Source organism: Anser brachyrhynchus (genome assembly GCF_964034855.1).
Source record: "Anser brachyrhynchus genome assembly, chromosome: 4".
Classification (NCBI taxonomy): Eukaryota; Metazoa; Chordata; class Aves; order Anseriformes; family Anatidae; genus Anser; species Anser brachyrhynchus.
This window is the reverse complement of record NC_137698.1, coordinates 54,812,372-54,825,526: the sequence shown is the minus strand read 5'-3', so window position 1 is coordinate 54,825,526 and position 13,155 is coordinate 54,812,372. Positions and strand designations below refer to the sequence as shown.

The 13,155-nt window shown below is 45.3% G+C and overlaps 1 protein-coding gene across 10 annotated transcripts in view; it reads left to right on the top strand.

Moving 5' to 3' along the window:
- CHRNA9 (cholinergic receptor nicotinic alpha 9 subunit) overlaps positions 1-12,296 on the top strand; it is a 30,784-nt gene extending 18,488 nt beyond the window's left edge. For 5 of the 10 annotated variants that reach the window (XM_080591974.1, XM_080591982.1, XM_080591981.1 and 2 more), the window contains one exon: positions 73-12,296. In XM_080591974.1, the coding sequence (XP_080448100.1) occupies positions 73-629 (557 nt within the window). In that variant the 3' untranslated portion in view covers positions 630-12,296. The remainder of the gene's footprint in view (positions 1-72) is intronic. The other 5 variants (XM_080591977.1, XM_080591978.1, XM_080591979.1 and 2 more) reach the window with 1 other exon arrangement.
- Positions 12,297-13,155: the final 859 nt, after the last annotated feature.

Here is a 13,155-nt window from a genome sequence, read left to right as displayed (position 1 = left end):
GTTGTCGCATTATTTCTGCATTGATTTTTTTTTAGGGTAGCATCTTTAATATAATTTTATTTTGTGCTCCAGGCAAGTATTACATAGCAACTATGACCATGATCACAGCTTCCACTGCGCTGACAATCATTATCATGAATGTCCATCACTGTGGCTCAGAAGCGAAGCCTGTTCCCCAATGGGCCAGGGTGGTTATCTTGGACTACATGTCAAAAATCTTTTTTGTGTACGATGTGGGTGAGAACTGTACAAGTCCACAAAGAGAGAAGGAGCAAGAACATAAGTTAGAGGGGGATGATGTGTGTCGGGGGGGAGACAAAGAGGGAAGGAGTCAACTTTCCAACAGAAATGATGACAGTGATCTCAAGGAGAAGCTGAATGGAAATTTGAATAAAAGCTGTGGAGTTCATGGCGAAGATATTAGGGAGAATGTTAATTGCTGTTCCTGTTACAAAATGCTGATAAAAAATATCGAGTACATTGCTAACTGTGTTCGAGACCATAAAGCAAACCGGGCCAAAGGAATTGAGTGGAAAAAAGTAGCAAAAGTGATGGACAGGTTTTTCATGTGGATTTTTTTTATCATGGTGTTTTTTATGAGTGTGCTGATCATTGGGAAAGCAGCTTAACTGCAGATGAACACATTCGTTTTGTAGGTATGAATGAATGTACTGGGTTAGCTCGTTTCAGTGGAGCTGTGGGGTAGGTGTGCTTCTGAGATCTTTGTGTCTTCTGTTCTGTAACAATAAACTGGCTCGGTAGGCTGCAACGGCACGTTGAGACATTGCTCAGCTGACGGCTTTATTAGTGGCTTTCATTGCGTTTTAATATGGGAGTGCAGCCCCGATGAGGCTTGCTGGATGAGCAGTGTGTGCTCCGTCTTAATGAATGGTGGCCATGGCTGCAGGCTGATCGGGGGAGCAACGCAGTGGTGGAGCAGACAGCCTAGCAGGGAGCACTCTATTCTGAGGGCTGCACCTTGTAACTTGGCTGGCCTTTTCTCTCTGCCAGAACAAAATCGGGGTATTTTTGAGATTGTGATGGAACCTGGAATTAATCTCTTCATGGCGTTGCCTTTTTTTCCTTTTTTAGCTTGCCTTCCTAAGTTAGCTTATTTTGTTAATGTCTTTTTCTGGTCATTGTTCATGTCTGCTCGTGGGCTCTGCCTGTCTATCTTGTTCTCTGGTGTGCCTTTCACTTCTGCTACCATTGAGTATACCACTAAATATGATGGTACCTTGATTTACCTTTTAATCATCTCCTGCTGCTAAATATTGCTCCATTGTTACTAGAGGCACAGTAAGCCAGAATGACAGGACTTACTCCTCACCTAGTCACAGGGCCTCTCCTCCATTCTCTTCCCTCTGATTCTAACATGAGGAAGGGCTTCTCATCCTCCCTAGTTATTTCATTGCCCTGGACATTTGTGCAAAATGGGCCTTTAAATGTCAACTGTGAGACTGTTAAAATAGGCTGGCTGTCCAGTCTCTGCTCATTTTATTGACCTTGACCAATGCTCGCCCCATGTGTCTGTTAGCCGCTTTTGAATCACAGAATCAGAGAATCACTAAGGTTGGAAGGGACCTCTGGAGATCACCTAGTCCAGCCCCCCTGCTCAAGCAGGGTCACTTAGAGCAGGTTGCACAGGATCACGTCCAGGCGGGTTTTAAATATCTCCAGAGAAGCAGGCTCCGCAACCTCTCTGGGCAACCTGTTCCAGTGCTCCGTCACTCTCACAGTACAGAAGTGTTCCCCATATTCAGATGGACCTTCCTGTGTTTCAGTTTGTTCCCGTTCCTTATCTCTGGGCACCACCAAAGAGTCTGGCCCCATTGTCTCCCCTAAGATATTTATATGCATTGATGAGATCCCCTCTCAGTCTTCTCCAGGCTGAATAGGCCCAGCTCTCTCAGCCTTTCCTCATCTGAGAGATGCTCCAGTCCCCTACTCACCTTCACAGCCCTCTGCTGGGCTCTCTTCCAGGAGCTCCATGTCCCTCTGGTACTGGGGAGCCCAGAACTGGACACAGTACTCCAGTGTGACCTCACCAGGGCTGAGTAAAGGGGGAGGATCATCTCTCAGCCTGCTGGGAACACTTTTCCTAATGCACCCCAGGATACCGTTGGCCTCCTTGGCCACAAGGGGACATTGCTGTCTCATGGTTAACCTGCTGTCCACCAGGACTCCCAGGTTTTTTCCTGCAGAGCTGCTTTCCAGCAGGTCATCCCCCAACCTGTACTAGTGCACGGGGTTACTCCTCCCAGGTGCAGAACCCTGCACTTGCTTTTGTTGAACCTCAGGAGGTTCCTCTCTGCCAAACTCTCCAGCCTGGCCAGGTCCCTCTGAATGGCAACGCAGCACTGTGGTGGATCAGCCACTCCTCCTGGTTTTGTATCAGCAGTAAATGTGCTGAGGGTGCACATGGTCCCTTCATCCAGGTCATTGATGGGTAAGTTGGACAGGACTGGACCCAGCACAGCCCACCGGGGGACAGAGCTACAGGCCTCCAGCTAGACTGTGCAGCTGAGCACAGCCCTCCGAGCTCTGCCATCCAGCCAGTTCTCAGTCCACCACACTGTCTGCTCATTTAAATGTACTTAAATTATAAGCTGTCTAGAGGAATGCCAAGGTTGCTTTGCGCATTACTTAGCACAAAAGCATGATCTTACAGCGCTATCATTAAAGTAGCGCCGTAATCAACACGTTCCCTGTTCAACACCTTGCTACTTAAGCCTACATGAATGTGTTTGCTGACAACACTGAAAAGCCCTCTCCTCTGTGCTAATTTCTTTTAACCCCTCAGACAAAAGTTCCAGAAGATGTTTCATGGTAAAATGAGAAGCTTAAAAGCCCAGGCATGCCCTCAGCAGATAAATTGCTTTTACAAAGCACCCTGAATTTTGAAACCATGATATTCTAGATGCAGTGGGAGAGGCAGAAGGACACTGTAATGGATCCCCCCAGTCAAAAGTTCATGTGATAAAATGAGTTTTCATAACTGTTGCAGTTAATAGGAGCACATCTGTGAAGCTGTAACTTAAGAGTGAGGAGTCAAAATGGCAAAGTGATGCAGTTGTCATGGCCAAATTTATTGAAAGAAAGGGATTTGTAGTTATTATGTAAATGATGCATTAAGTTCTCAATGCCAGGTTTTCTTTTGTGTGGAATAATTAATGCTGTAAGCTTATCTGGATTCTCATACATAATGCAAGCTTTAAAGTCCAGGTTCTAATGTAAAGATAAACTGGGTAGCTAGCCAAGAATAAACTCAGTATGTGGAAAAAGTCTCAAGTGTATTCCCTATATATTATCAGCTTCCAGTCAACTGGGGTAACTTTGAATATCTGCTTTAGAAACCAAGCTGTTCATTCTCCCTGTGCAGAAGAATGGTTGCAGACATTTGCCATGGAGCTTAGGGTTTGACATTTATACTGCCTCTTTTAGGAAACTGATTTGTTCTTTGTTGTGGAAAAAAGATACTGTCCCCAAAGCCTGGGGAGTGCAGTATTTAAAGATAAAGGTAAGGTATTCAGAACATGAGTCTTCACTGTGGAGAAGAAATGGCTGAGGGAGTGTTTGTCCAAGGCTTATGGGTGGTATAAAGAAAATAGAGTTACTGTTTGTTGTCTCTTCCACTTCAGGAGCCAGGTGCATCAAATATACTGCGAGACGGCGGATGGGACTGACTGTATACTATGTGTGAGAAGGCTGAGGAACTCCTTGCAACAGAATTTGTGAATGCTAAAAGATTGTGTGGATTTAAAGAGCTGGGGGGAAATGGAAGAAAAATCTATCAGGGTACAACTAAATATAGTCGTGAAGTGTTGAAAGCTAGAGCAGTGTTTTTAGGGATTCAATACTGCATATTCCTCTGTGCTCTTTATCCCATATGTTTCAAGAATTCAGGTGTGACGTTATAAGCATGTTTCATCCTATGGTTGACAAAGCTTTGCTCTGACCCTGCCAGAAGCATGGGAAATATCTGAGAGCTGTTTCTCAAGAAATGCAGGAGTTTGGCAAGAACTCCTGATTGTGCAGGTCTGTCCTAGTTTGAGAAACAGAAGATCTATAATTTGATTTTTTAGGAGATGGGGCGAGCATGGGGTGAGGGAATTCCCTCATTTCCCTTTAAAGCCAGGAAGAATCCATCTATTCTCTCATTTTAAAAATTTCTGTTACCTGTTGAAAATAATGTGGTGACTCTTGTTTTTGTTCTTAAAATCTTTTCCTCAACAACAGGATATAAGACTGAAGGTGGCCTCTGTACTTTGTGTGCAACCACCTCTTTTGTACTTGCAGGCAGAGTGAATAACCTAGAGATCATTTAAAGGAGCAGAGCAAACTGAACATCTCTTTTCTCACCGACTGTGAAGTCCACTAAGACGTAGTCATTATTTTTTGCTAGAGGCAAATCCAGTTGGATGGAAGGAACAAATGCAGATTAAAAATTCATTGTCCCCAGATCCCTTGCCTGTCTGTTCAACAGGCATTTGGACAATGCCCTCATGAATCTGCTTTAGCTTTTGGTTAGTGATGATCTTTGAAGGTCCCTTCCAACTGCACTATATTCTCTTTAAGATCTCCTTTCTGCACAGTGGCAGTGAACAATTCTGTTTATACGTTGCTTGCAGTAAGGAATAAATGAGATATCAAGTGCCCCAGCTCAGGCTCATTCTTGTCTGTTTCTTTCCAAATACTTTACGGCATTTAATTCCTAGTCTCTTGTCCGTGGGCCACTGAAGACCTGCAAAGCCCACAATGATACGCTGCAATTGTACCATTAGCTTAATGGAACTGTTTTAAGCTATCCTCCCATTTGGCTACACTCGGAAATTTATGAGACTGGTATCTAAATGCTATCCAGTTCAGCCGCTTGGGAACCGTTTGATGGCAGTGGGCAATGAATATTAAATGAAAGATGAAGGCATATTAACTTCTATATTAAATTTTGGGAGCTGTCAGGAATACAATGTGTTAAGTTCAGCTACCATAAAGGTGAGTTTCGAGCAGTGCAGCCTGCCTTCTGGTTACCTGGGCTGCAGGGACAGACCTCGCAAGCAGGCTAGTGGTGCACTCAATCATATATTTTCTTGGTCATGTGGAGTCGTGTGTTTGTTTGTCCGCCCATGACAGCGGTGCACCTCCAGCTGAAGTTCCAGCTATTGTGATTGAGAAGACAATTCAGGGATACCTTTGCAACAGGACAACAATATAAATATCCAAATTTTAGTTGGATAAAGTTGAGGGAGATAACAGTTGATGGGGAGCACAGCAGGGTGGAAAACATGGTTGTGTTTTAATTCCAGATGTACAGAACTGTTATGCCTTGGTCTGTTCCTGGGCACTTCTTCAGAGTAGAAAGCAAATCTAGTGAACATCTGGAAAGAACAAATCAAGATAAAAGGCAGCTGCAGTTTTAAAGAGAAGAGTTTTTCATTCTAGTTCCTGAAAATGTTTGTTTTAAATGTGATTCAGTTTAAATGTGATTCAGTCCTGCTACCTTCTAAATAACCTACCTAGAACTGTGTTGAGTTTTTTTTCCGGGTAATGTGTATTCTATGCTTTGTCTGCAATTCTGAACATTTATTCTTTGCCAGGATATGTACCTTACAACATTCACATATCTGCTCACAATTTTTTTGTGTTACAAAAGAACTCGAAACAAATTTTTATATGCTATTATTTTTATCAGCCTTCACTGAAAATTATTTTATCTATGGTGTTGGGAGTTGCACAGGGACTATGCTAAAGACTGGCTTGTGTTCCCTTTGGTCTGTCACTACATTGGTTTGTGTTACTCTAAATGCAGTGACAGAGCTGGCAAAGGAAGAAGAGCATTGGAGAAAAAAATACATATTTTTTTATTGCTTAAATGTAACCCATATGATTGTAGGCAGAGCTTCAGTGAATAAAACGAGTAAATTAGGATTCACTGTATTTGCTTTTTATGTGTCACCACTAATAAAATTTGATTGATAGTGGTCTTAAATACTATGTAATAATAACATATTCTGTTTCTGTTTGCTTGTGCATTCTCCATTAACGTGTTTAAGTGCATGTTAGCAGGAAATGATTGAGCCAGTATAATGTGAACAAATAAAGAAAGGCATTGTGATTAATGCATGCACGTATGGGTGTATCGTTAGTGTACCATAGGCAAGTAGTAGGTCTGGCTGCTTTATTCATTCTGTGTTTTTGGTTGTAGCTGAATGTTACCTAAACTGCTCACTGTGTTTCAGTGACAGAGGAGTGGCTGTTGTTAATGTTTTGTTAGTGTCATGCTTGTGTGTCCAAGCTTGCAGCAGCTTGTGATGGAAAGGTGGGACCACCTGAGGAGCCACTGTCACCTCATACCATCCCACCCTGCCCCTCTGCGTGGTTCCAGCAGGTAAGTGTGTCTAGGGGCCCTCAACTGCATGAAGATTTTCTCTCACAGAGTCTGGAAGGTTATCTGGGGATACCCCGCTGCCTTAAGTTCCTTCTAGCACCCATGTGTATTCAGATCCATTTTCTGTCCATCTCACGGGCCTTTTCACAGGCAGTTCATAGATGTGCTTCCTCCACAGGACACCCGACATGGTTCAGAGCTGTCCAAATGTGTCATGTGCTGCAGCTGGGCCTATTTTTGTTTAGCATGTTAATGGTTTAGGTGGCTGCCAGTGAGAGGTGAGTGAAACTTGGGTTGCTGTTACCTACTGTTCTTAGCTCAGGGGTCCGGTGTTGAGATAAGGGCCACACTTCATGTAGTCACAGTCACCTTCAGGTGCGCAGCCTTAGTTCTGCTTTTGAGTGCCATGTTCACTGCCCTGCAGAGGTTGTTTGAATTGGATCAAAGAGCATTTCTAAACACCACGGTTCAAAGTGGCATGGGTAGGACGTGCGCTTACTTGGCACTGCACTGTTGAACCCACACATGACTCTCAGTGGTGCTTCTAGCCAGCAAGTTCTGTCACACGAGGAGCGTTACCCTGGGACCCTGGGCTCCTGAGCTGACAGCAGCAAACCAGCCCAGAGCTCCTGCCCTGTGTGCCTGTTCCTGGTTTAGGATGGCCCCTGCTGTCTTGGCTGTGCAGGCTTAGCAGTTTGTGAGGCTGGAAACCCCAAGGTTGATGGGAAGGTTAAGAACAACCATAAAACAGCTGGGGCCAGCTGGGGTGAAGGGGGGAGAGGTGCAGGGTGACAGTGACAATGTCTGGGGCCCAGGTGTCTGCCAAAGAGCTCAGCACCTTGCAAAAGCTCCTCTTGTGGAGACTTTTCCTCACCTAACTCCTGAGACCTCTAGGGGTCACACGAGTGCTGTTCTTGTTGCCTGGGCACTTCAAGGCAGTACTAGTGGGCAATTTTTTAAAATAAATGATTAAAAAATAAAATATAAACAACCCCAAACCACCTGCACTTAACCATAGTTGTTTTCCTTTCTCTAAGAAGCAATGAGCAATGTAGACCTGGTGCCTTGTTAGCATGATTTCTCCTGCTGATAGCTTTTTATTAAGGTCTAGATAAATGAAGGAATGTATCCTATGGGACAGTGCAAAGGCTGCTGTTCTGAAAGGCAGTTTCATCTCCTCAGAAGCTATGCTTTAATTTACAGACCCAGGGGCTAGTAGTCTTATGAACAGAACTGACTGGAGGTAGTCTGTTAGTCTTCAGAGTACTGGGGAATGAAGGCTTCATGAGCAGTCCAGACTGTGGTCCTACACCCGGTCGGGGCAGTCTGGCATAATGCTGAGACACAGAGAAAATGCCTGCTGAAGGCATTGGGATCAGGTTAGCAGGAGATATGTTAATTTACAGTTTCTGACCAATAGCCTGGAAAAACAGGTTTTTGGGCAAACGGCTTTCTTCCACTGATCTTTCTTGACTGGACTGTCTCACTCTTAGCTCCTCAGTACTTGTCCTTCAGTCCTTATATTCTCTTCTGTGTGTGGAAAGAATCCTGTTATGGTATGGATATGGTCATAATCCAGGGCATAGGAATCAACTTTAGCCTTGTGGTACTGTTCTCTGCACCCTGTAAATGTCTCCTTGAGTTCAGTAATCATAAATGGTGGTTGGGTAGGGCAATGTCTCTGACATGGAAGAAAGGGATTGTTTGCTCTTGCTATTGATTTGCAGTAAATCTCATTCTCATCTTGCTGCAAATGTAATATTAATATGAAAAAGGGTCTCTTCTATATATGAGACTATCTTTATGTACAGTTAGGCTGAGGAAGGGAAAATCATTGAGGCAGTTCAATATTTGGCTTTCATTTCAAGAGATGGAAGCACTGATATGTGCCATTTGTAACTTCTGAACAAGTCAGAAGAAATGGAACGGGATGTGTCATACAGAGGTTCCTGATTGTTCCGGCAGGTTCACTGTGGTAATCAGAGCCTGCACTTGCTCCCAGAGATGAAGGTTCTTCTCAAAATGCTGATTTAACCTTTCACTTCTGCATCAGATTGCAATCCTATGTTGGAAGATAGCTGGAGAGCAGAGGCTGTTCAACTCAAACGAGGTAGCAGGTATACTAAGACTGTTGGAGGTAATTTGGTCCAGTTCAAGTGGTCCTTGCTGATGCTCTAACCTTCTTCCAGGACACTGTTTCCAGCTACTCCCTGGAGGTGGTCCTCCTGAACCCAGCTTGGTGGGTGACTCCTTCCCCTTCTGTCTGGGCTACAAATATTGGTTTGCACTAGTTGGCTCAGAGATGGTTATTAGTACAGCCCAGGCCTGGAAATGTTATTGAGTGCTAACCCTAACGAGATCTGCTGCTGACAGGTCAGCTTGGGGAGCAGAACTTCTTTGTACAGCAGCAAAATGTATGTCACCATTTGTTTCTGTTGCACTGCAGCTGTTGAATTGCTGTTTTATAGCATGTATTTTCTTTAAAAACAAACAAGAAAAACCTCCAAACACAAAAGACATCCAGCCAGAACAGCAAGGTAATTATGAACCACGTCGGTATGAGTATTGGCTTAAATCCATTACATACACCAAACCCTGCCTATAGTAAAGGAACATAGGACAATTACTGATTTCAGAAATTCCTGTTCACACAGGACATGCGAAAGGTTACAAGAGGTGAACTCAAAAGAGAGAAGTATCACAGGGATGGGACCTGAAATTGCAGACTTTGTATATGGATAGTGGGGCTTTATCACAGACTGGTGACAGCCAAGGGGCGGATTCACCGTGGTTTGACATCTAGTTTCAATGAGATGCTTCAGGATATTAAAAACGGGGCACCTAAATATCATTATATATCTGTACCAAGATCCTGCTGCTGGTGGTCTGGCTGGGATCGAGGCCACCGTTGTGGTTTGCCTTGCAGCAAGCACTCAGCAATTTTCTTGTAGTGTGTGTGTGTGTGTGTGTGAATAAACCACTCCAGAGGGGGTTGAATACAAAATACAACTTTGATGTTTCTTTGTTGTTGTTGCCTGATACATTTAGGGGGATGCTTAGCCAGGACAGTGTGTATCATGTTAGTAATTTCCCTACTTAACTATTAGAACTTAATTGTTTCTTATTTCCAGAGGTACTTTTTGATGGTTTAGAGAGATGGCACATAGAAATAGAGCACTGTGCTAGAATAGCTGCTTTGGCCAAGCTCAGGAGCCTGCAAAGAGGCTACCCACCATTAGTGCTTTAAATCAAAATCCAGTCAAAGCTGGCACCTCTGGGAGCCTGGTGCCCTGGGAGCAAGTCCACCACTTTGGAGGTCTCCCAACAGTGTTTTGGGCTGTGCAGTTTTCACATGTTCACCCTTCAGGTGCACTCAGGTGTTACTGGTGAATAACCAAAGGCAATATTTGTTAGAGATAAAAACAAAAAAATCTCACAATGAATGAAATCTGCAGGAAAAGGGAAAAGAGCATTACTTTAATCCAGGAGGGGTTTGGGAGGGAGGTGGTTGCTCAGCAAAATCCATCTTAGAATTTCTTTACTGTTTACCTGGTACTTGAGCCGCCTTTTTTTTTTTTTAATCACTCCTAGGGATTATGGTGTCTCACTGTAAGTATTATCTCTCCACAGAACTTTATCTATAACAAGTGATTTACCTAATTGCATGCTATTGAGAGAAACGAGTTTCATTCTGGTTCCAAGGTTCACTGTGAAACTGGGTGAAAAAGTATCTTATCAGGGATCTATACAGTCATTTGTAGTTTGCTCTTATTCCCTTAAATACTGTCCAGCAACTCTAGGTCCTATAAAAACTAGGCGACATTTTGCAAAATTCCTCCTATGAGAAGATCAATACCAATTCCTTTTGCTGCAGTCAGCGGCTGTAGCATAGCACTGTTGTTATACAGCGTAACTTCTGTCTTGGTTCTTCTGTTTCAGCCTCCCTGAGTTTAATGATGGAGATTTATTACATGCTTTCTGTCTGGGTTAATTATTTTGGCCTCTGGATCTACTAATTGCCATTTGTAAATTTTCCTGGTTGTAAAGTTCACAAAGATAACTTGGCCTCTGTGGCTTAAACTCTTGGTACATTTCAGGTTATGAAAGGCAGTGCAGAAGTTTGCTGAGGTTCAGTAAGAAGAAAGATTATTTTGCCTTTGTAGAGCACTGCCATCTGTTTTTTTTATGACATCTCAAATGCAGCTCAGGTTAGGAACCTATAATTTTAGTAGGACACAATCAGATGGTAGAAACAACTTTGCGTCAGACGTGAACCTGACCCTGAGCAGTCTGTTGTGTAGGATCATTTCCCTGCTTCCTGAGGAACGCAGAACATTTCCAGACTGATGAAATGGGAGCAAAGTCTGGAAACAAGGCAATGGTGTTTCAGTGCCACACCAGTCAGTACTGAGTGTTCGTTCTACCCCCTGTGGACAACACATTCATGAAAGTAGGCCTTTGTGAAGGTCAGTGTTGCTTTTCCAAAGCTCTACCCATGTACAAAATGGGATTTAGTGCCCCAAACCAACCTGTTTGAGGCAACCAGGAGCGCCTGGCACCTCATGGGCATTCTATGAGGGATGTCCTCACAGAAACCTCAGGTCGCCCTGCTGCTTCCACCTGGCACTCCCATGTAGCCTTTGCTCCCATGAACTGAGGTGCACAGGGCTGTCCCTGTTGCTCTTCCTGGGCATCGTGCTGACAGAGTTCAGCAGGGCAGGTGAAGCTGAGTTAATCCCAAATCCCGCAGAACGGCCAACCTCGTAAGCTTCTCTAATGAAATCACCAGCCTGATGGATGAGCAGTGGAGGTTGTCTCCTGGACTTCAGTAAGGCCTTTGACACTGCCCCCACGAGGTCCTTGTCGAGAAGCTGTTGAAGTATGGGCTGACAGTGAGGTGGTTAGAGAACTGCCCCAGAGGGTAGTGGGCAGTGGTGCCAAGTCTGGTTGGAGGCCAGTAACAAGTGGAGTACCCCCAGGGTCAGTACTGGGCCTGGTCTATTTAACATTTTCATTAGTGATCTGGGCAGTTGGGCAGAGTGTGCCCTCAGTAAATTTGCAGGTGACACGAAACCGGGGGGAGTGGATGACTCACCAGAGGGCTGTGCAGCCATCCAGAGGGACATCAACAGGCTGGAGAGGTGGGCTGACGAGGATCTCATGAAGTTCACCAAGGAGGGGTGCAGAGCCCTGTGTCCCCCAGGAGGTGCTGGGGGCACGCAGCTGGAAGGCAGCTCTGCAGAAACGGGCCTGGGGGACTGGGTGAGCACCAAGCTGAACGTGGGCCAGAAGCGTGCCCTTGCCACTTAGAAGTCTAATGGGACTATTGGCTGTATTAGCCAGTATATTGCTAGAAGTTAAGGGAGGTGATCCTTCGCCTCTTCTCAGCACTGGTGAAGCCACACCTGAAGTACTGTGTCCAGTTCTGAGTCCCCCAGTATGAGAGAGACCAGGACCTACTGGAAAGAGTCCAACAGAGGGCCAACAAGATGATGAAGGGACTGGAGCACCTCTTCTGTGAGGGGAGGCTGAGAGGACTGGGACTGTTCAGCCTGGGGAAGAGGTTGCTTGGGGTGGGGATCTTATAAACGTGTATGAATACCTGAAGGGAGGGTGCAAGGAGGACAGAACTAGGCTCTTTTCAGTGGCGCCCAGTGCCAGGACAAGCGGCAATGGGCACAAACTGGAGCACAGGAGGTTCCCTTTGAACACCAGGCAGCACTTCTGTGCTGTGCAGGTGAGGGAGCCCTGGCACAGGTTGCCCAGGGAGGCTGTGGAGTCTGCCTCCTTGGAGATCTTCAAAAGCTGCCTGGACGTGGCCCAGGGCAACCTGCTGTGGGTGTCCCTGCTTCAGCAGAGGGTTGAACCAGACAGCCTCCAAAGGTCCCTTCCAAACTCAACCAGTCTGCAATTCTGTGATTCTACATTTTGTGAGCTGTTTGGTGAACTTTGGGGTGAGATTGTGCAGGAGTGGCTATTTTCCCTGACCTTTTTATATGCTGTCCCCTTCAGCTCATCTGCGCTGAGGTGGTTGTGCTTTATGTCTGGGACAGCATCACCAGAGTAGCCTCACTGCTTTTCTGGAGCTCTTGCAGGATAGCTGGTCATGGTGGTGTGCTGGGGACTTACCTAGGTTTAGCAAGCTCTCTAGGGTAGCTATAATGGAGAAGACCACTACTTGCAGAGGCAGTCAGCCCAGGGATGTGCATGAGACTCAGCTGTCTCCTCTTTCTGCTCCAGGGTCCCTATCAGCTAGCATCCCACTCCAGCCTTGCCTTTCCTGCCAGCAGCACTGCCTTTTGGCAAGGGTGTCTCTGAAGGAGTTGCAGCAAAGCCAGCATGCTGCCTGTGAAATATTGCTTGTGAGAACAAAACTAGGTTGCAAGGACTTTTATGGCTACAGAATCAAGAGGCAAGATGCAATCTTTTGTATTAAATGGGAGAGCCCTGAAATGCTTATGAAGGTTCATTGAAGATAGGCAGCAATTACTGTGTTTGTAGTTTTTCCAAGCACTTTGTAGGTATTTACATGCACTAACGAATTAGCTGCATGCTGATCTGTATCCCTGTGTTAGAGCTGTGCAGTACGAATAGCGTGAATTGCTCAAGACTGCATGGATGTGTTACCATACCCACAGATGCGCTGCACGTGCTCAGCCAGGGTGCTGTGCCTGCAGCCCGGTGCCAAATGTCCCCAGGTTCATCTCCTCTGCAGGTCCAGGCCTGCAGGGGTTATGCAGAGCGTATGGAGGAGGAACGCGTGTGGC